Below are 22,926 nucleotides of genomic sequence, written 5' to 3'. Positions count from 1 at the left end.
GGGGATTGAATATAAAAGTAGGGAGGTCTTGCTGCAGCTGTACAGGGCACTGGTGAGGCCACAGCTGGAGTACTGTGTGCAGTTTTGGTCGCCGCACTTACGCAAGGATATTTTGGCCTTGGAGGGAGTGCAGAGGAGGTTTACTAGGCTGATTCCGGGGTTGAACTGTGAGGAGAGGCTGAATAAACTAGGCTTGTACTCGTTAGAGTTTAGAAGAATGAGGGGAGATCTCATTGAGACATATAAGATGATGAATGGAAGGATAGGATCGAGGTGGAGGCTCTTCCTGCTCAAAGGACAGTAGGACTAGAGGGCACAGGCTCAAGATAAAGGTGGTGGGGGGGTGCGGTTTAGAACAGTTGAGGAGGAACTTCTGCACTCAAAGGGTGGCGAATCTCTGGAATTCTCTGCCCGTTGAAGTGGTGGAGGCGGCCTCGCTAAGTATATTTAAGACGTGGGTTGATAGGTTTCTGATAGGCAAGGGGATTAAGGGTTATGGGGAGAGGGCGGGAATGTGGAACTGAGCCACGACAGATCAGCCATGATCTTATTGAATGGCAGGGCAGGCTCGAAGGTCTAGATGGCCTACTCCTGCTGCTATTTCTTATGTTCATTGGATGCATGGTGTCCCACACTTTTTGTATTAAGTCGACTAAGTGTGCCTAAAGTTCCTGGTACCCAAGGATCTCTGACAATTTCTGGTATATAAGTTTGGTCTTTTTAAATTGATACCCTTATGTTGCTACCTCAATTACTAACTTCAGCAGCAGATATCAGAAGTATCCATTGTTGGGGTTTACTTGCATTTTTTGTATGTTTCAGCATTAACGATTGCTTTTGTACCTGAACTAATTTATTAATTTGTAGGCCTATACTTTGGTCAAAACAAAGTTTCTATTTGAAAATCAGAATTTTACACTGAAAATACAATTACGATAGGATTTGTTTGTTCTGATTTTAACAGTGGTTTATTTCAATGCTGGAAATATTTAATTGAATGCATTAAGAATGTAGAAAATATGGGGCATTTCAAAAGCTGGGAATCACACTGTTCAATAGCATGGAAGGCAACCATTCTCACCGTTATCTGATCTTTGTACTTCAGAGTATGCTCCATGCCCTGTACTAATAGAAATGCTTCATACCCTTGGCCTTTAGAACTTTAAATTTGATCCATATAATGATTTGCAAACTGTTGAATCTGATCGCACCAGTCCCCTGTTCCTTCACTCCCAGTTCAAATGTTTCTGACTGAATCTTTATCTTGTTGTATAGCTCATTTCCAACCCAGTAAGAAATCTCTCAACAGATTTACTTGGTAGTAAACGCTCCTAGCTTTCAGGGTTTGCCCCTTCATCAGGTGAGTGGGAGTTCTGATCACAAACAGAGCATATAAGTCCGATCAGAACTCCCACTCACCTGACAAAGGGGCAAACCCCGAAAGCTAGTGGTGTTTACTTCCAAATAAACCTGTTAGCCTTTAACCTGGTGTTGTGAGACTTTTCACTGTTTACCCCAGCCCAACGCCAGCATCTCCACATAATTTCCAACCCGCAGATGGCAACAGTCCACAATAAACTGGACCTCGCTGTCTGTGAACACAAAACTGGGAAGCAACGGGCCTGAAGCTGCACTTGGAGCTGGTGAAGATATCCTTCGCCAAGAGGCAGTCACGTACTAATTATCATCCCTATAGCACTTCACAATGTTCTTAATTTATGTAGCTCCTGCATGGAAAAGTGAATTTTAGCTCTCAGCCAATGCGATTCAGTAACCTCAGTATTGGGGAAATTCTCGAATCAAAGAACTGTATAGCAGAACATTTCAAAAGCAATGGCAAGATCAGACAGTCAGCATGGATTTATGAAGTGGAAATCACGCTTGGCAAATCTTTTTGCAATTCTTTGAAAATGTAACCAGTAGAATTCGCCAGGGGCAGCCAGTGAATGATATGTTTGGACTTCCAGAAAGTGTTGACAAAGTCCCGCATGCAATATTAAAGCACAAGAGATTGGTGGAAGCATATTGCAATTGATGGAAAACTGGTTGGAAGAGAGGAAAGAAAGAATAGGCATTAAAAGGTGTTTTTTAATTGGCAGGCAGTAACTAGTGGGATGCCATGGGATCAGTGCTGGAAACCAAGTTATTCATACTACATATTTTTTTGGATGAGGAAACAAAATGTAACATCCCAAAGTTGGCAGATGATTCCAAGTATGTTTTATTCTGAATGCAAATCTCTGGGCAAGTGGTGGATTTAGCTTTGTTCCTATCAGTATCTGATGAACTGAACAGAGGTTTTGTGGAGGATTAATTGATATGTTATGTGAATGTGGAATTAACTTCGTGGAGTTCAGATTTTGCCATTAAGGCTGTACCTAATACAAAAAAAACCTCGACAGGTGGCAATCTCAAGAGAAAGAGATTCTGCTGGAAATGCTAAGCAAGCAGACCAAATCTTTTGCAATTAAAAACTGAGTTAATCTTTGCCTGAAAATTCAGACCAGATCAAAGGTCATGGAAAAGTAATGATCATTTTTATTCTGATATCTACAGATGCTATCAGGCTAGGCAAGTGAATAAGGCCACTGTCTGATATTTACATTTGGGTTTTATTCTGACAGTATCTGCAAAAAGTCCTCTTATGTCAGGTGGACATGTGTGTGTGCTTGCTAATGTGTGTGTGGGAAATTCTAAGTTTATTTAATAGTATCACAAGTAGGTTTAAATGAACAATGCAATTAAGTTACTATGAGAAAATCCCTAGTCACCAAACTCTGGTACCTAGTCTGGGTACACTGAGGGAGAATTTGGCATGGCCAATTCACCTAACCAGCACATCTGTTGGACTATGGGAGGAAAGTGGAGCACTCAGAGGAAACTCCGGCAGACACTTGTAACAATAAATACGCTTTAAACCATGAGCATTTGGAGGATGTTACTACTTGGGGGGACAGTGAGATTTTCTCAGATCTGGTAACAATTTCCCACTGCACTCACCATTCAATGAAACAAAGTAACATGTTTCTTTCTCGTTTCTTAGCTGAATGAGCTGCTGCCTCCAATATATTTTCAGTCGTGTTTCCTCCTAGAGTCGAAATATTTGCGGGTTAAGTTGATTTGACCATGCTTAAAGCGGTATCGGGGGGTTTAGAAGGATAAATACATGTGATTACGGGAATAGGGCCTCGTTGGAATTGTTGTTGGTGCAGGCTTGATTGGCTGCATGACCTTCTTCTGTACTGCAGGAATTTAACGATTCAGTTACAGGATTGTTCCCATCCTCACTGTCCCGCCTGTTTCCCGCATTCACTGGACAATGCCAACAAACAAGCTGAAATGGGAGCTGAACCGGGATTTACATCACAGGTTTGAGCAGAGAAAAGTCCGGTCATTTTCACTAGCAGCTTATTCACCTTGTGACTCCCTCAGCAGTGTCTCACACAGTCCCAGGAACTCCTCTCCATTCCCCCCGACTCACTCCAATCCCGGAACAGGTTCCTGCTCCGCTCTGCCTCTTACAAACAGCTCCCGAATCTCCCTGAACTTCCCCCGAGTCAGTGAGGATCTCTGAGCCCCTCTGTGTCCACACTCCCCAATGGATGTGCTGCTGGGATGTGAACGCTGTTCCCTCGCTGACCTGGGCGCTGACATTTCCATTTCAGTCAGTTTCAAACAAAGGATTTCCGCTCACTGAGGAAATGGGCGGGGCCAACGTGGGCAGCGCGCATGCGCTATTGTAGTCCCAGTCAATCAGCGTTGACAGCAAGGCTGCATCGCGCATGCGTTACTCTCCTCAGTCATTCAGAAAATAAATCCAATTTCGTCCGTTTCGGTCAGGTTTATTGTTCAATTATAACATTCTTAACTCGTTGGGAGAAGAGATGTGCGTGAAAGGAGTAGGAGCTGGGATCGAAATGGGATCAGACAGTTCGGCTCGTTATAGAAAGGATTGTACTGACGCCGGAATGTTACTGACAAGTCTGGATTGAACAGACCCTGGTTTATTCTAGCTTGTATATGATATTTCAGTTTGTTCATAGCGTTCTTTTCACTGATGCTTGAATTTGAAACTAAAATATCTGTTCCAGCAGGCAGGAGGAGGACTGGATGATCGCCTTGGTGCAGTCAGGCGGATTTCGGGCTTGATTTACAAGGACACCCCCTGAATCTTTTTTCTGGTGCACTCACCTACATTTCTGAACGAAGAACTAACTTCTCATCTTAAGAAAAACGTAAATAGATGATTAAACAAAATAATAATTTAAGTAGAACTGTTCTTTACCAATATAATGATTGGATATGTTTGATTTCTCAGCTAACCTATGAATAAAGTATATTTTTGAAAAAAAAATACCCTTCAGTATCCCGAGATGTGTAGGGAAACAGCGGAGTAAATACGTGACGTTATACGCCTGCCTCAGACGCTCCACCAGAGTGTATCAGACTGCCTACAGTGCAGTCCATTCGGTTCATCGAATCTGTACCGGCAGCAATCCCATGCAACCCCCATCCCAGTTACCCATCCAATCCCCCTGACAAAAGTGCAATTTATCATGGTCAATCAACTTAATTCGCAGAGTTTTGGTTATTGCGGATTCAATGCAGAATAGTCGCCCCCTGCTCTTCATGATTCCATATGCAACTTCCAAACAAGGTAGCAAGGCTAATTGCTTGAAAATGGGCTCAAAATATTAGGTGCTGGGTGGAACGGGCAGAGAAGATGGTTCGAAGGGGCTCGTATTGTTACCTGGCACTCCGTAACTCTAGAGTGGAAGAAGGGAGGCAATGCTGAAGTACAATAGAGACCCCTCCACGAACAACAGCCCCGTAGCCTCGTACGAGGTAACTGAACAAGTCCCACATGATCAGAATTCTATTATAACGTAATTATTTAACGAATGCTGTACCATACAATCAGTACAGAATCAGATGGAGTCAACTGGAAACGAATGTACAACTCACTCATATTATTGCTCTTTCTGATAGATTTAGTGGCTCTGAAAAGAGCCTTTTGTGTTTCTTTTTGATTTTCAAGAGGCAATAGGGGGCCCGGTCAGTTTAAGCTCGCTCCCCGCGGATGCGGCGGGCCAGCTGGATGTCTTTGGGCATGATGGTGACTCGTTTGGCGTGGATGGCGCACAGGTTGGTGTCCTCAAAGAGCCCCACCAGGTAAGCCTCGCTGGCCTCCTGCAGGGCCATGACGGCCGAGCTCTGGAAGCGCAGGTCGGTCTTGAAGTCCTGAGCGATCTCCCGCACCAGGCGCTGGAAGGGCAGCTTGCGGATCAGCAGCTCGGTGGATTTCTGGTAGCGGCGGATCTCCCGCAGAGCCACAGTGCCGGGCCGGTAGCGGTGAGGCTTCTTCACTCCGCCCGTGGCTGGAGCGCTCTTGCGGGCAGCTTTGGTAGCCAGCTGCTTGCGGGGAGCTTTCCCGCCGGTTGACTTGCGCGCTGTCTGCTTAGTTCGGGCCATCTCTTCAAACGCAATAACTCGGAATGTCAGAGCGGCTTCCAGCCTCCCTTTTTCAACTGGCTGAAGCACCGCCCACCGCCACTGATTGGCTCTCGCCACAGCCCCTATCCAATCATCCTCATAGCAACCACAGGCTGCCAGCTCTGATTGGCTGAGCTCGGATGGTGCCTGATTTTCAAACTTCGCCGCCAAAAAAGACCGCCAATTTCAGACTTTAGCTTTTCGGTTAAAACATTTTCTTCAAGTGTATTTTGTATAAATATATATAGCTATATTAGGCAGACACATATATAACTACGTTTTATATATTATTCGCATAAATACATATATATTACACACATGATTAGGTACATATTGTATTTTATATAAAGCAGATGTTACGATGTATATTATGTGTATAAATGTCTATTATAAAAGTTTATATTGTACATGTGATCATATATTTTTATGCATATATGCCAAGCAACACTGCGAATGTTGGAAGTCTAATTAAAAACACAATTTCTGGATATGTAAAAGTTTATTTATTATTTACAAGTAAGTTTTACATTAACACTGCAATGGAGTTACTGTCTAGTCACCCCAGTCCGCGTCTGTTCGGGTCAATGCATCGAACCAGCACGTCCTTAAGGGTGTGCTGAGTTTTCTCACTATTATCTGTTATTATTATACATACAGATTTCTAATCTTGGTAAAGGCACATTGCATAACTGTTCAAATTTGTCAGAAACTGCGCGGAGTTCAGTTTGCTTCACTGCAATATCTGGCGCTCTGAGCTGTCTCACTGCACAAGAAATACATGGTACATCTAACATGGAGATTAACACTTCATTCTCTGGTGTATACTGTTCCAGTAGTGTTCCACGCCATCCCATCCCTCTTCAGCACGAGGGGCGGCACGTTAATGTTATCTTTTTTGGAAATATATACTTTATTGATTACATATCTAAAGGAACGTTACAAAATATTGAAAGTGTATTTTATACGTTTTAATTCCCCAGTAAATCCATTCTGCCCAACAGAATCTCTTCATGGAAGCAACAGGCTCTCAATATTACATTTCCCTGTACGAAATGAGGATTTTTTTTTCCAGACAGTATCCGCGGCTTTAATCTAGAATCGCTTTACAAAATACAAAAAAGCTACACTTGGGCACAGCGCACATAGCGCCAATCTCACAAGCCATTTCGTATAAACATCGGCATCCCTTCCTCACCCGAATTCTAGAGCAAATGTGCTCTAAAGATTATTAAAAGTGTACAACGTTAGCAAATTAAGTGTGCTCAGCGTTTAAACGCAGTAATAATGCGCAACATCAACATTTTTTCTCGTAAGAAAACACAATCCGCCCCACGCCCCTTCTACATAGAAACTAAGAGGACATTCGGCCCTTCGGGCATGCGCTAGACCATTGCGGCTCGGATCTTCGGCGGAGTCACTTCGGCCCATTACATCTGTATAGACCATCAAATACCGTTCTGTTCGAATCCCACTTCCCACCTCTTGGACAGTAGCCTTGGATCAATAACGTTACAAATGATAATCTAAACATCTCTTTAGAAAACATAAAAGTGGTTTAAACATTTATTTTAATCCAAGTGCATGAACAATTAACCAGGTAGAGGCGGAGTCTAGGCTCTTTTGGAAGATGTGGTGGCTCTTAAAAGAGCCTTTGTTTTCAGAGTTTTAACTTTTTGCAACAGGTTGCGGGGGTCACTTCACTTTTTGGCCACTTTCTTGGTCTTCGAGGTTTTCGCCTTGGCTTTAACAGATTTCGCTGCCACGGGTTTGCCCTTCTTGGGGACAGCCTTCTTGGGAGCGGAGGCAGCCTTCTTAACGAGGGGTTTTTTGGTCACTTTCTTGACAGATTTTTTGACGGGAGTTTTCTTGACGGATTTCTTGGCTGGAGCTTTCTTGACTGACTTCTTGGCGGGAGATTTCTTGACAGATTTCTTGGCGGAAGATTTCTTGGCGGATACCGGTTTCTTGGCGATGGTTTTTTTAGCCGCCGGTTTTTTCGCCTTCTTGGTCTTTGTTGCCTGCTTGGCAAGTTTCAAGGAGCCAGAAACGCCTTTACCTTTGGTTTGCAGCAAGATACCTTTCTCCACGCTCCTCTTGATGGCCAGCCTGATGCGGCCACGGTTCTTTTCCACGTCCAGCCCGCTTATGGCCAGCGCCTTTCTGATGGCCATCCCGGAGACCCCCCGACGCTCGGTGCTGGCCGCGACCACTTTGACGATCTGCTCGCTGAGTTTGGGACCGGTGGACTTGGAGCGGGCGGACGCCGCCTTCTTCTTCTTCTTGGGGCTCTTGGCTGGAGCGGCGGGAGCGGCTGCCGGAGCTGTCTCGATTGCTGCAGCGTCTGCCATAGCTGGATCTGTGTCCGAAAACTGTCTCGAGTTCAGAGAGAGTTAAATCTGGAATGAAGCGAGAGGCGGCAGCACAGAGCAAGTTAAAGACATGGAGCGGACGTGAACGGTGACTGGCAGCTCTCAGCTTCAGAGCTGCCTCCATGTCTGTGTTTCTCATCCATATAAACCCCCCGATACCCATTTAATTCGGATTCCCCAAGACACCAGTAGTGATCCCCCGTGTGCCTAAGACAGGATTCCTCACCGTGATAAAAAAATCCCACCGGATTTAAGACAGCATTGGCGAGTTAAACCCCTCCAAATGTTGCACAGAGCTATCTGTCTGACCAGTTCCGCCGACATCTCCTCTACCTTTTGCTCCAAATTGACAGCAAGACGCCAGGCTTTACCTCCAATTCCCAGCCGGACTTTCGACAGGGCATCACTGCTCTGCTTCTGCGGGGATTCAGATCATTAGGTAGAAAAGTGGCCGGGAAATGCTCCAATGAAGCCGGATACACAAGCACAGAGAGAGTGGAACCCGCCCGCGTCTACTCTTAAAGAGTTTCCGGGAGCTGGATCTTCCCTCCTTCCAGTCTGAGTTGGGGAGTTGTCGCTCTTGGTACCTTTGCCGTTTATGTTTTAAACAGTCATGGAATTTTACAGCATAGAAAGAGGTCATTCTGCCCTTCATGTCAGTGCCGGCCACCCATTTTGTAATCCCATTTCCAAGCACTTGCTCCATAGTTTTGTATGCGATGGCATTTCAAATGTTTCTCCAAATTCTGAAACGTTGTGAGGGTTTCCGCCTCCAGCAGCCTCCCAGGCAGCGGCTTCAAAGTTCCCACCACCCTCTGGGTGATTAAAAAAAAAGTTTTTTTTTGTCAAATCCTCTCTAAATCCTCTGCCCCTTATCTTCAATGTCTACGCCCTTTTTATTCACCCTCGACTAACGGGAAAAGTTTCTTCCTATCTACCTGAAAATTTTGTTCATTTCAATCATCCCCCATTCTCTGCTTTAAGGAAAACAATCCCAGCCAGTTAGCCCGTCTTCATAGCTGAAACATTCCAGCCCAGGCAATATCCTGGTGAACCTCCTCTGCAACCCCTCCTGTGCAATCGCACCCTTCCTATATTGCAGCGACCAGAACTGCGCACAGCACTCTAACTGATGCCTTACCAGCGTTTCATGCAGCTCCATCATCTCCCAACACGCCCCTGCTCTTATATTCTGTGTCTTGGCTAATGAAGGCAAGTATCTCATTTGCCTTCTTAATCACCATACCTGTCTATCCTGCTGCCTTCAGGGTGCTCATGCACCCCGAGGACCCTCTGGTCCTCACTATTTCCTACTGTCTTATCACTCATTGTGTATTTCTATTGCCTTCTAAGTCCTCCTAAAATGCATTTCACACTCTCCAGGGTTAAATCTCATTTGCCAGTGTTCTGCCCATCTCACCAGCCGCGTTCCATATCCTCCTGTACATTGCGATGATCTCTTCAAGACTGAGTCAAACAATTGAACATCTCGGCGACATGGTGGCACGGTGCTTAGCAGTACCATCTCACAGCGCCAGGAATCCGGGTTTGATGCCAGCCTGAGTCACTGTCGGTGTGGAGCTTGCACATTCTCCCTGTGTCTGCATGGATTTCTTCCGGATATTCTGATTTCCTCCCACAGTTCAAATATCTGCAGGTTCGGTTAATTGGTCATGCTAAATTGCCCTTCAGCGTCAGAGGGCTTGGCTAGATAAATGCATGAAGTTACAGGGATAAGACCTGGGTGAGATTGTGGTCGGTGCAGGCTCGATGGGCTGAATAGCCTCCTTCAGCGCTGTTGGATTCTATTATCTCCTTGTCCGACTGAGAGAACATTTTTTAATTGTCTTTGCCATATCTAGCTTTCAGATTGTTCACAGGAAAAATGGAATGACCTGTACAACACACTGACCTCAACATCACATCCAATCAGCCAAGTGACAATTTTCGCACAGCCCCAAAGTGCAGATGGAGGTCATTCCGCCCATCAGGTCTGCACTAACTGTCCGACAGAGCATATTACACAGGCTCTAAACCCTTATCCCCACATACTTTTTTGTGATTTGATTTGTTATTGCCACATATATTAACATACAGTGCTTTACAGACAAAACATACAATTTATAGAGAAGGAAACGATAGAGTTAAGAATGTAATAATACCGTCATAGTTAGGGTGTAGAGAAAAATCAACCTAATGCAAAAGCCTGACATTAGAGTAAGAAGCTGTCCTTGAGTCAGTTGGTATGTGACCTCAGACTTTTGTACCTTTTTCCTGAAGGAAGAAGGTGGAAGAGAGAATGTTCTTAATTATACTGACTGCTTTGCCGAGGCGCCAGAAAGTGTAGACAGAGTCAAAGGATGGGAGCCTGGTTTGCACGATGGATTGGGCTGCATTCACGACCTTCTGTAGTTCCGTACGATCTTGGGCAGAGCAGCAGCCATAACAAGCTGTGATACAACCAGGAGGGATCCATCCTATGATATATCCGTAAAAGTTGGTGAGAGTCGTAGCTGACATGCCAATTTTTATTGGTCTTCTGAAGAAGTAGAGGCATTGGTGGATTTTCTTAACTACAGTGTCGGCATGGGGGAGGGGGGGGCGGGGCGGGGGGGGCGGGTGGTAGTGGGGGGTGGGTGGCGGAACCAGGACAGCTTGTTGCTAATCTGGACAACTAAAACCTTGAAGCTCTCAACCCTTTCTACTTCTTTACTCGACTAATTCCTACTAACCTACATATCGTAGAGGCAAATTAGAATGGCAATCCATCTAACAAGCAAAAATTTGGAGTGTGGGAGGAAACCAGAACCAGAGGTAACCCGTGGAGACACGGAGACAATGTGCAAATTGCTCTGATTGCTCGCAGGGCTGGAGAACCAAATGACTGGAGACTAATTATGTTTGTATCATTCCATCCCCTAAACAATGGCTTGAGACAGCCTCACACTCACCTGGTGTACACACAGAGAAAGTCTATCACAGACTCAGCCACAGTGTCATATTTAGGGTCAGTGACGGATGAAGGTTGTTGTTGTTCCACTTCACTTTGCTCTTCAATTCCATTATTACAGAGACAAATAAATAAATCACAGAATTATTTAGCAAGAATGGATCGTCTATTATTTTTGTAAATTGAGTTTGTGTTTTTATATGCAGAAATCCCACTCAGTTGATGAAGGGGCAGTGCTCCGAAAGCTTATGCTACCAAATAAACCTGTTGGACTTTAACCTGGTGTCGTGAGACTTCTTACTGTGCTTAGGCCAGTCCAATGCAGGCATCTCCATATCATCTATTATCACCACACTCAAAGACAGTGCTAAGCAGTGAACCAGTGGAACACTTTCTGCCTGCTGTACGGGATTGCAACTACACGGTCCATGACCCTTCCGGCTTCATTTCGAGAGGTTGATTGTTTCACTCGGATTAAATCCAGCAGCCTCTATCAGGGATAATCCCCACACACCAGCGCTTCAGTCCTCATGTCAGCAGGGACAGATCTGGCCTGTTTTATTTTCCGGTCACACACACACAGGTCTGTTGTGAAATGACACTGGGACAATTTTATTTTTATTCACAGGATCCCTTCAGTGCAGAAGGCTATTCGGCCCATCGAGACTCCGACAGAGCATCTCACCTAGCCGTCCCCTCTTCTTGTCCCCTGAACCCCAAACACTTACCATGGCTAATTCGTCTAACCTTCACATCCTGGACACTGAGGGACAAACTTATTAAATCCAATTCATCTAACATGCACATCTTTGGACTGTGGGATGGGGGAAAGTCACGCAATCATGGGGAGAATGTGCAAATTGCGCACAGTCACCCAAGGCCGAAATCGAATATGGGACCCCGGGGCTGTGAGGCAGTTGTGCTAGTCAATGTCCTCATAAGACCTGCTTCTCTGTACAGGATATTCGAAAGCGATTCTAATTCTGCATTGTGGAAAAAAAATCCTTTGCCGAAAACCCGGTGAATCGCTTCGACTTGATAATTGATGTTGCGGGCGCTATGCAAATGCAGTTGCTTGTTGCTGTTGGTTTCCCTTGGGTCCCGCGCCTGCGTGCTAACTCCCTGCCGGTACACGGTCAGAAAGGGCGCATGCGCCTTTACTGCCCTTCCCCCCGTGCCAGTACATTGTGTTTTGCTCTTGTGCTGGGCCGTGTGCGGATAGTTCAAAGTATCAGAGAGACACAGGCCGGGAATTAAAGCAGCTCCAGTGAAGAACAGCAAATCGCCTGTTGCCCAGTTGCAGCATAGCATTTGACTGATGAAACCCGCGGAACACAAGCTGGCCGGGGAGGCACAGAGGAGCCTGAACTGGACCCGGAAGCTGCAGAAAGTGAGGAGGAAAGCGGGCAGTCCACTGCTCGTAGCAGTGCATACCTTACAAGGTAACAGAGATAGTAGATGTTCCTTCAAAGGATGGTTTGCATCTTACTTCCTCATTAAAAGCAGAAAATGTTGCGTGAACTCAGAGAGACAAACATGACCGGAATTCTCATGTCATGCAAGGCCGGAGAATTCCGGCTAAAATTTCCAATCCACCTGGAAGCCCCTTGTCCCGTCCCTATAGGAAACTCTGGGCAGGATTCCACCAACTCGGCCACAACTGGGATTCTCCGTTCACGCTGCATTGAGTGCCAACTCTCCGTTCCCGCTGGCAGCGGGGTGCCCAGAGAATCCTGACTAACGTTTCCAGTCGATCTGACCACCACCATCTCCCCCCGCCTCCACACACACACGCACACACAATACTTCTCAACATCTGTTCAACTGAATGAGAAGAATTGTTGCCCATTTAAGAGGCATTTAGATGAGCGGTTGAAACGCCACAACATACAAGGCGGAGTGCTAGACAATGGGATTACAGTACACAGCTGTTTGATGGGCGGCACAGACACGATGGGCAGAAGAGCCTCTTTCTGTGCTGTAACATTTTACGATTCTGTGCTGTAACACACTATGAGAGCTACAATGTTATATTTAGTGATGCACGGGTTGGACCCCATCATTTCCAAAGCAAAATTATTGTTTGTTTTGTAGCTTTCCGGGGCGGGTAGGGAGTCAATCACATTGGTGGGGGTTTGGAGTTACGTCGAGACACGAAAAGACATGAGTTAACCAGACTTCCTTTAATGACATTTACTATTGGATTTGCAGATTTATGTCTAGACTAAGTTTATATTCTAGAGTCAATAATTGAATTCTATCCGCCCAGAACACCAAAATACACAAGTGGAGCAGAGTTAAAGAGCAAGGAGGCAATGTTGGAGCTATGCAAATCATTGGTTAGACCACAGCTGGAGTACTGTGTGCACACGTTAGGGAGGATGTGATAACACTAGTGGGGTTAGAGATTCACCAGAATGTTGTCTGGAATGGAGCATTTGAGCTAAAAGGAGAGACTAGATAGGCTTGAATTGGTTTCTTTAGAGCAGAAAGCAGAGAGGAACATGATTGAAGTGTATAAGAATATAAGGGTGTGGACAGGGTCAGTTAGAAGCAGCTATTTCCCATGGTTGAGAGGTTAATTACGAGGGAGCATATTTTAGAAGGGCCAGGAGACTGAGGGACTTGAGTCTTTTTTTTCACTGAGTGGGTGTTGGAATGTAGAATGCATTGCCTGGGAAGATAATGGAGACCATAAACCTTGCAACCTTTAAAAGTATTTTGATAAACACTTGGGGCATCATAACATTCAAGGATAGGGGACTGGTGCAGGAAAATGGGAGTCACACAATTTGTGATAGTTATTGTCAGAGCAAACTCGATGTGCCAAATGGCATTTTCTGTGTTTTAGAACCCTGAGCCTACAAAATTTCTTTAACGATTAATGATAATCCAGACATAAATTTGCGAGACTGGATATATGTTCTAGGATAAATTAATTGAAGATAATCCCTTCCAACTACATCATGGAACATGAGTGAACCAGATGCCTTTTTAATGATAATTAATGATATTCTTGACATAAATTTGCAGGTCAAGATTAAATTAATTGATTTCAACCATCTCTCCTCCTCTCTGCACAATCTTAACTCTATGTCACTGGTTTTCTTGTCAAATGAGAGTGTGGTCATACTAACATTTCATCAGGCCTTCAAATACCTCAGTGTAAAAATCGTCCTGCACACTTAGTGCAGAAATCATGCACACTGATGCATTGCAGTACAATGGTTGGATTCTATTGACTATTCATTTTCCATAGATATTTCACCCAATTCGACACATATACACCTTACACTGTCCCACACCTGTCCATATCATTGTCATTCTTTTCTTACAACAAATTAAGTCAACACACTAGAATAAGTGTGATCACTCCTCCAGCTAGTGCACAAAAAGCAATGCAGCCACTTCCTTCAAAGGCACAGTAAATGCATAATCTCTTACAGAACGGAAGGTGAAAGTGTTCCACTATGACCTGTCATTTGAGCTTTGGTAAAGAGTCATCCAGCCTCAAGCTGTTAGGTCTGTTTTCTTTCCACAGAAATGAATACTGGTCTGGAGCTTGGTGTTGCAGGGGACAATTTGAAAGTTGGTGGATGATACAAAACTTTGAAGTATTGTAAACTATGATGGCAAAGTGTTGAGCTTCAAAAGGACATAGACAAGTTGGTTGAGTGGGCAGATAGGTGGCAGTTGAAGTTAATGCAGATACGTGTGCTGATGCATTTGTAGTAGGAAAAGCTTGGAAAGAAATATAAAATAAGAGGTAAATTTCTAAATGGACTGTGGAGCAGAGTCACTGGGTGTACTTGTGTATGCATCATTGAAGGCGGCAGAATAGTTGGAGGGAACAGGAGATAAAGCTTATAGTGTTCTTTAATAATAGGAACATAGAGAACAAGAGCAAGCAGGTTGTGCTCCACTTATACAAGACACTAGTTAGACCTCAGCTGGAACAATGTGTACGGTTCATGAACTGGTATGGTACAGTGGCACAGTGGTTAGCACTGCTGCCTCACAGTGCCAGGGACCTGGGTTCAATTCCAGCTTCGGGTCACTATCTATGTGTCTGCATGGGTTTCCTCTGGGTGCTCCAGTTTCCTCCCACAGTCCAAAGATGTGTGAGTTAGGCTGATTGGCTATTCTGAATTGACCCTCGTGTCAGGGGATTAACAGAGTAAAAACATGGGGTTATAGGGTTAGGGCCTGGGTGGGTTTGTGGCTGATTCAGACTCAATGGGCTGAATCAGCCACAGTCCTTGTGCACTGTTGGTGTTCTATGATTGTATGGTACAATCTCTGAAAAAGGGATGTAATCTGCTACTCTCTGCATCTGGAAATATCGGTGTGGCTAAGTTTTTTTTTGCCCCTGTAACCATCTACTACAGCATGTAAGTAAGTTTCATCTTGTGCCCATCAGAGAAGAAAGAACAAAGAAAATTACAGCACAGGAAAAGGCCAGTCAGCAGCGCCCCCCCCCCCCCCCCCCCCAAACCTGCACCGACCATGTTGCCCGACTGAATTAAAACCCCTACACTTTCAGGGACCATATCCCTCTATTCTCATCCTATTCATGTATTTGTCAAGATGCCCTTTAAACGTCATTACTGCATCGCTTCCATTACTTGCCCCGGCAACGAGTTCCAGGCACGCACCACCCTCTAAAAAATCTGCATTGTACATCTCCTTTAAACCTTGCCCCTCACACCTTAAACCTGTGCCCCCTAATAATTGACTGTTCCACTTTGGGAAAATGCTTCTAACTATCCACTCTGTCCATGCCTCCCATAATCTCGTAGACATCTATCAGGTCGCCCCTCAACCTCCATTGTTCCAGTAAGAACAAACCAAGTTTCTCCAGCCTCTCCTCGCAGTTAATGCCCTCAGTACCAGGCAACATCCTGGTAAATCTTTTCTGTATCCTCTCAGCTAGAATATTGTGTACAGCTGGACTTATCATTCAATGGCATTTCAAATGATTGGTGTTGGTTTATGTGTTGTGTGTGTGTGTGCGTGTTTCCATGTCACTCTCTGATACCCTGTATCAGCAGGTACTGCTGTACCAGCAATAATACAGTGTCTGCCACTGGGCAGCACAATGGTGAACATTGTTGCCTCACAGCAAGTTCTCCCCAGGTTAGGTTTATTGGTCATACTAAAATTGTCCCTTAGTTTCAGGGGAATTAGCAGGGTAAATACATGGGATTACTGGATAGGTCCTGGGTGGGACAATTGTTGGTGCAGACTCTCCGCACGGTAGGGATTCTCTGACAGGAATGTAGACATGTTTCTATATCAGCCTCCTCAAGCTGAACATGAGTGTTTTAATTCAGTTTTCCATCAACATGTTGCAGCTCCTGAACATGGGATTTATCCAACATCTCTCAGTCTCTGATATTATGCGTCATTGACTGTTAGACAAGAGAATGTGGAATAAGTGTGTACATGTCACAATTCAATATTGCAATTTTGAGATACATTCTGTACTTTTCATTCATGACTGTGATGTTTTTAGCCAAACTCATGTACCGTAAAATGTGCTTTATGATATCTATGTTTGTCTCTGTTAGTGTGCATGACATTGAGTGCATTCTGTATGGGTTGGATTCTGTATTATCCGTCTGTGGGTTGAATGTGTATTTTTAATTTGTAATTCATAAATCTGCATCTAAGCGAGTGTGGGATTTAGAGTATCTCTCTGGTGCCCTTTCTGTATTAGCAACACGTTCGTATCTCAGGAATTGAATTTGAAATCAGAAAATACACATTTATGCTAGAAATTGAGAGATAACTAGCTGAAAGAAACAATAAAAAAAATCAGGCACCTCCTATGCAATGAGTTGAAATGAAATTCACATTGCCACACAACTGATAACTGAGACACCCCACACAATGAGAAAGAGGGATTACTGGGTGAAACAAATAAACCAAACGAAAGTAAGTTGTGCTACTGATCAGCAATGGAAGAGTGACAAATGTAGAATCATGACCATAACTACAGGCTGTCCAAGAAACTGGAAAGTCATGCACTAAATCTACCTCACTGAGATTGTGAGAAAATTAAGCGCAGAGCTACAGCCACAGTTCTATATGTCATAGATTTTATTTAAAAGCCAAATATACAAGAGCTGAATCCACAGTCACATGACATGCCACAAACTGAATGGCACATAATAAATCTAACTCTGACCACAATGAACTTCAACTTCATATATGTTCCAGACAGGTTCTGATGGAATCCACTCTCGCAGGTTTTACCAGATAATTTTAGAAATCCCATTTTTGCTACATTACAAAAACTGAGCGATACAAGGAGTGATAAAATACACAACTTCACATACAGTATGTGAAAATGTTTTGTGCAGAGTGACACTCATTGTTCAGCATTCACAAGGAGGAGAAATCACAGAATGAATGCTATCTTACAATCCATGGGAGCAATCATCAAACAGAAGCATTTCTACACACAAGAATGGGAAACAAAATGCAATGTATCACTGACTGACTTGATCATTGTAAAACAGTAAGGGAAAATAAACAGCAACACCCACTTGCTGAAGGATTTTCTGGACGTGCTCGTCCCAAGATTGGAAAATCCCGCTTGAGGCCCTTTATATGGTCCTCCCCTGCCCGCTATAATTCTCATGAAAAATTTGGCCTTAAAGCCCACAATGCTATAAAAATATCTGAGAACAAGTTTTACTATAGTTAACAACACTCAAATTGGAGAATTTGAACAAAGGCTCACTAAATTAGTACTGGACTTCAGGGTGCCCTGTGAGGGGAGACTGAGTAAATTAGGATCATATTCTCTAGAATTTAGTCTCTTGGGGACTTGAAGTATATCGGACAGCAGTTTGGAATATCAGTTTGAAATCCAACATCGTTCCTGATCCCATTGAATGGTGGGGCAGGAGCCATGGTCCACATGCTCTAATCCCATGTGTGTTCAAATCCTATTGTATTCTTGTACTTAGTATATTATACAACCTACCTTAAAGTGTGAGGATCAAGCCGTGTGTGTGTGGGTGTGTGTGCGTGTGGGGGGGGGGGCGGTAGCGGGGGGACCCGTTCACAATTCAGGGAAAGACAGTGAATATCCACATTTCAAGGTCAGAGGGATAGAGTTTGAAAACCCTCAATTCATTCTGAAGTAAAATGCTTACAGAATTATGATGTAATTATAATAAAGCAACTAATAGGTAGAGAATAAAATCCAGGTGAACATGGGAAGCAGACAGATACTGCCCAAAAACAAAAATAATAGAGTATGAAATGGTACATAATAATGCCACTGATAATAGATCAGACATTGATAATTACAGAGTAACTATGCGGACACATGGATTTGGGCCTGTGTCTGTGGGAGTTTGCACGTTCTCCCCGTGGTTGCGTGGGTTTCCTCCGGGTGCTCCGGTTTCCTCCCACATCCCAAAGATGTGCTTTTAGGCTGATTGATTGGGTAACAAATTGTCCCTATATTGGACCTCCCTGATCCTCGCACATTAGGCGTAGACTAAAATCATGAATAGGTCACTGAGACAATGGGACGGCGGCGCGGGCTCGTTGGGCCGAAGGGCCTGTTTCCCGTGCTGTGTTGTTGTTCTTCTTCTTCTTCAGAGTACGTCAAAAAAAAAGTTTGCTGGACAGTAAAACAGAGATCCAAATGTGACAGGTTCAGAGAGACCCCATATAAACTTACCAGAATATGAAATGTACAGAAAAAATAATTTTCATCCACATCAGAAACTGCCATATACAAAGTAAAACAATCATTTGCATTGTTGGAATGGACAGGCACTGAGGCAAATCATGATTCACACATTAGAAACTGACGTGCAAAAATAACAGATGAAATGCCAACAGGCTAACAATGATGTTACATTTACAGCCTGGAAGTAACTGATATAGTAAACTCTTACCTTCCATTACACTCATTGACAATTGCAAAGGGAAAGCAACGGTCACAGATCAGAAATTCACAGCTCCTAAGCAAAACCGCCATCAGTGCAGCAATATAATTATAGAAAAAAGAAGATAGAATATTCTTGAAGGAAATAAATTGGAACACGAGGGGTTGGGGTGGGGGGCGAGAATTGGCATGCCCATCGCTGAATCCAAGTGGTGAAGATTAATATCCAAGTTCACAGGAGAATATGACATACAAAAGAAAGGATCAATTTTTCATCGCTATTTGCTTATAAGCATAGTCAGATCATGTACAAATATGTACAGATACAGACATAATCCATACTCTGGAATAAAAATATGGAGACGACAAGGGGAGTGGAAGATGTGACTGCAGAGAAAATACGTGGATATGTGGAGCAATAACTCTGATTGGTTATCTGAACTAACCAATCAAATAAACAAAAGACTCCGCATCATTCTTACTTCTCCAATAATGAACGCGTCTTTCTCCCATCCTTGATTTGCATAGTGGTTTGGGTTAGTCAATAAGAGAGGAATTCAGGCTGAAGTTTCAGTTATTCTGTGTCTGCAGTTTGCATGCACCATGCCTGAAGAAAAGAAACTCCAAGCTTCCAGAAAGGGCGCCAAAAAAGCCCAGAAAAAACCGCCAACGACAAGTGGTAAGAAGAGGAGGAAGTCCAGGAAGGAGAGTTACGGCATCTACATCTACAAAGTGATGAAGCAGGTTCACCCCGACACCGGCATCTCCTCCAGGGCCATGAGCATCATGAACTCCTTCGTCAACGACATCTTCGAGCGCATCGCGGGCGAGGCTTCCCGCCTGGCCCATTACAACAAGCGCAGCACCATCAGCTCCCGGGAGATCCAGACCGCCGTGCGCCTGCTGCTGCCCGGGGAACTGGCCAAGCACGCCGTGTCGGAGGGAACAAAGGCCGTGACCAAATACACCAGCTCCAAGTAAAACTGTACCATGCACTGAAACAGTACACTCAAAAAAACCAAACGGCTCTTTTAAGAGCCACCCACAACTTCTCTGAGAAAGCTATACAGTCATCAGTTGTTAAGCAGTAATAGTTTAATTCAAACTGTCTTTTTCATTAGTGTTTCGCTCGAAAAGTTCTGGATGATATCGCGTATGTGCCTGTTTCTCTGTCCTATTCCGCGTGAATATTATCGGCCACTGAGCGCCCTATTCTCAACAGTTGATATTCGGACACTTTCATTATCTTTAGGGAGAGAGTGTAAATAGGAAGTAAATGTTTCAAATTCTGTTCCGGTTTGGTCCCTACAACCGATCAGTTCACTCCCTGTAAAACCCGGTGTTTTTAAGAAGCCTCAATCTCAATGCTGGCAGATTGAAACCAAAATGTGTCCTTTGCTCTTGAATGGTGCCAATAGGCAGCAGGCCACACCACGGAGATGGTTTCAGAATATTACTTTATAATAGTGTTAATTTGTTGACTATCCACGCTATTATTGTCCACAGTCTAGAAATGGGACTTCCCGCCGGCAGGAAAGCGGGTTTCAAAAAAGACCGAGATTAAACCCGAATAGATCCCGGTTTGTAAAAGAGAATCTGAGACGCGTGATAAAATAGGAAATAGTAAAACAATGGACGGTAATTTCAAAACATTGTCATTAGGCGGTTTTAACTATTCATCGAGTTACAGAATCCCTACAGGAGGCCGTTCGGCCCATCTGGAGAATTTCTGGGTGAAAGCTTTTCCTTGTTCCTCACTGATATCGGACGTTCAATTTTAAAATTTGGGGATTCTGATAACTTAGCGTTTCATTTCGACTATTGCCCTGTCCTCATTAATCAGACACACAATCAGGAACTAGACGAGGAGAGATTGGCTGAATGTTAAAAATTTCACAGTAAAAGCTGGTTTATTATTTTTATTTATTTCGTGTTTTACATATTGGCGGGATTTTAAATGTTCACAGATTCCTGAGAAAATCGGTCCATCCAAAAGTCTGATTGCAGCAAAGAAGCTGTTTTTCAGTTGGTTGGTAAAGCGACCTTAAACTTTTGTATCTTCCCCCGACGGAAGAAGGTACGTCGACGCAACTGTTAACAAATACTGAGGAGATACATTACTGGGCGAAGTAAATAAAATGAAAGAAAGCAAGTTGTGCTACTGATACATAACCCGTGCTGTAGCTCTTTTCCCTGACAGACTTGGTAGCTCTGAAAAGAGCCTTTGTTTGATCGGGGTTGAGCTGAGTTTTTAAGCGCGTTCCCCGCGGATGCGGCGGGCCAGCTGGATGTCTTTGGGCATGATGGTGACTCGTTTGGCGTGGATGGCGCACAGATTGGTGTCCTCAAAGAGCCCCACCAGGTAAGCCTCGCTGGCCTCCTGCAGAGCCATGACGGCCGAGCTCTGGAAGCGCAGATCGGTCTTGAAGTCCTGAGCGATCTCCCGCACCAGGCGCTGGAAGGGCAGCTTGCGGATCAGCAGCTCGGTGGATTTCTGGTAGCGGCGGATCTCCCGCAGAGCCACAGTGCCGGGCCGGTAGCGGTGAGGCTTCTTCACTCCGCCCGTGGCTGGAGCGCTCTTGCGGGCAGCTTTGGTAGCCAGCTGCTTGCGGGGAGCTTTCCCGCCGGTTGACTTGCGCGCTGTCTGCTTGGTTCTGGCCATGATGTGTAACTGTGTAGGACACAAAGGCTGAGAAAGTGGGTGCCGCTCTGTGAGTGTCTATTGAATACATTCTAGTCACCGCCCTCTGCTCCTGACTGGATGCTGCCCCATCCCGTGGACAAGTTTGTAAAGAGCGATTGGGCAGCAGTGGGTTCCGGGCTCTGATTGCAGGAAGCCTAACTGACAATTCTTCAATTTAAAATGCCCGCCAATCTCTGAGTGACAAGAAACGGAAAGTAAAGAAAACTGACCTTGAAGCGAATTGCCTCAGCTTTAAAAATCGCAAAAAAAAACTGTCTGCTCACTGCCTTAGCACCAGGGATAAATTCAGATTCATTTTTTGACGAGCTATAACAAACTGGGATAAAAATATAGATGTGAAAGAAAAACGAGGCTCTTCACTCCTGTAATATTTAGGACAGGGCGGCAGGGGAGAAGGTGGGCGGGAGGGGGAGAAGAAGGTGGGTGGATGTGGGGTGGGACCTACTTCTGCACTGTTTCTGACCAAATTCATAACGTTGATCTTTTTGATTTTCTATGTTTTGGATTAGCTAAAAAGAGCAGGGACAAAATGTCAGGATCACAAATGGGACATTGTGAGTTTATGTTAAAATAAGCTCTTTTTTGTCCTCCCAGAATGTACACAGCATTCATGCTGCTTGGAAAGATATAATCCTTAGCATTCGGCTTCAAGCCTCAAAGACCATGATCAGAACGCAAATGAGAAGACAGTGAAAATAGTTCGATCAAGCGAGAATATAATGTTTGGAAAAAGCTACATTTGATCAGAGTGCAGAACACAAACAGCCCTGAGCTTTGGGAAGTCCGCATTGTGTTGCGTGCAGGGCAGTTCCACAAGGGTAAGTCTGCCACAAGTATGCTCTTTCGGAGAATCGGTACAGACTCCAAGGGCCGGACGATGCCCTGACTGGTGGAACTGCAACTGACAATTTATCAATTTCAAAAAGCCCGCCGATTTCTGAGGGAGAACAGAAATGAAAGAAAACTGATTTGAGGGAATTGTCCCAATTTTAAGAAACCACAAAAAATCTTTATGTCCGTTCACTGTCTTAGCACAGTAGGAAGTCTCACAACACCAGGTTAAAAAGTCACCTGACGAAGGGGCAGTAAGCGCTCCGAAAGCTTTTGCTACCAAATAAACCTGTTGGATGTTAACCTGGTGTTGTAAAACTTTACTGTGTTTACCCCAGTCCAACGCCAACATCTCGATATCATCACTGCCTTAAGCACCAGGAGGAAATTCAGATTCATTCGGCGATAGACCTATAACAGGATGGGATAAAACTCCGAGTGAAATGCGGAAAACGGAATGTCACAAATAAACTACTTTCTGCACAACAGCCATTCTGTGCATTCCAAGAATGAAGGGAGGTGAATTACTACAGACCGATTGAAGGACCGAAATGCAGATACATCAGCTTAAAACAAACTGTCATGGTAATAAATGATTAACAATAATATGCAGCAACTATACAATCCGTCCACTGGTTTTTTCAGTCACCCTGTCTTTTTACCAGAT

General features: G+C 44.4%; 4 protein-coding genes across 4 annotated transcripts; 1 reads left to right on the top strand and 3 right to left on the bottom strand.

Annotated features, from left to right (window-relative positions):
- Window positions 1-5,061: 5,061 nt before the first annotated feature.
- LOC145345321 (histone H3) lies at window positions 5,062-5,472 on the bottom strand. Its single transcript, XM_080193136.1, has one exon. The coding sequence runs from the start codon at window positions 5,470-5,472 to the stop codon at window positions 5,062-5,064; it is 411 nt and encodes a 136-aa protein (XP_080049262.1).
- Window positions 5,473-5,973: 501 nt separating this feature from the next.
- LOC145345391 (histone H1.5-like) lies at window positions 5,974-7,877 on the bottom strand. Its single transcript, XM_080193207.1, has one exon. The coding sequence runs from the start codon at window positions 7,839-7,841 to the stop codon at window positions 7,191-7,193; it is 651 nt and encodes a 216-aa protein (XP_080049333.1). The 5' UTR covers window positions 7,842-7,877; the 3' UTR covers window positions 5,974-7,190.
- An 11,450-nt stretch (window positions 7,878-19,327) lies between these two features.
- LOC145345390 (histone H2B 1.2-like) lies at window positions 19,328-19,705 on the top strand. Its single transcript, XM_080193206.1, has one exon. It carries the CDS (start codon window positions 19,328-19,330, stop codon window positions 19,703-19,705), a length of 378 nt encoding a protein of 125 aa, XP_080049332.1.
- Window positions 19,706-20,975: 1,270 nt separating this feature from the next.
- Window positions 20,976-21,549, bottom strand: LOC145345320 (histone H3). Its single transcript, XM_080193135.1, has one exon. It carries the CDS (start codon window positions 21,384-21,386, stop codon window positions 20,976-20,978), a length of 411 nt encoding a protein of 136 aa, XP_080049261.1. The 5' UTR covers window positions 21,387-21,549.
- Between the last annotated feature and the right edge of the window lie 1,377 nt (window positions 21,550-22,926).

Source organism: Carcharhinus amblyrhynchos, chromosome 7 (assembly GCF_965287045.1).
Source record: "Carcharhinus amblyrhynchos chromosome 7, sCarAmb.v2.hapA, whole genome shotgun sequence".
Classification (NCBI taxonomy): Eukaryota; Metazoa; Chordata; class Chondrichthyes; order Carcharhiniformes; family Carcharhinidae; genus Carcharhinus; species Carcharhinus amblyrhynchos.
This window is presented reverse-complemented; position numbering and strand designations above follow the sequence as displayed.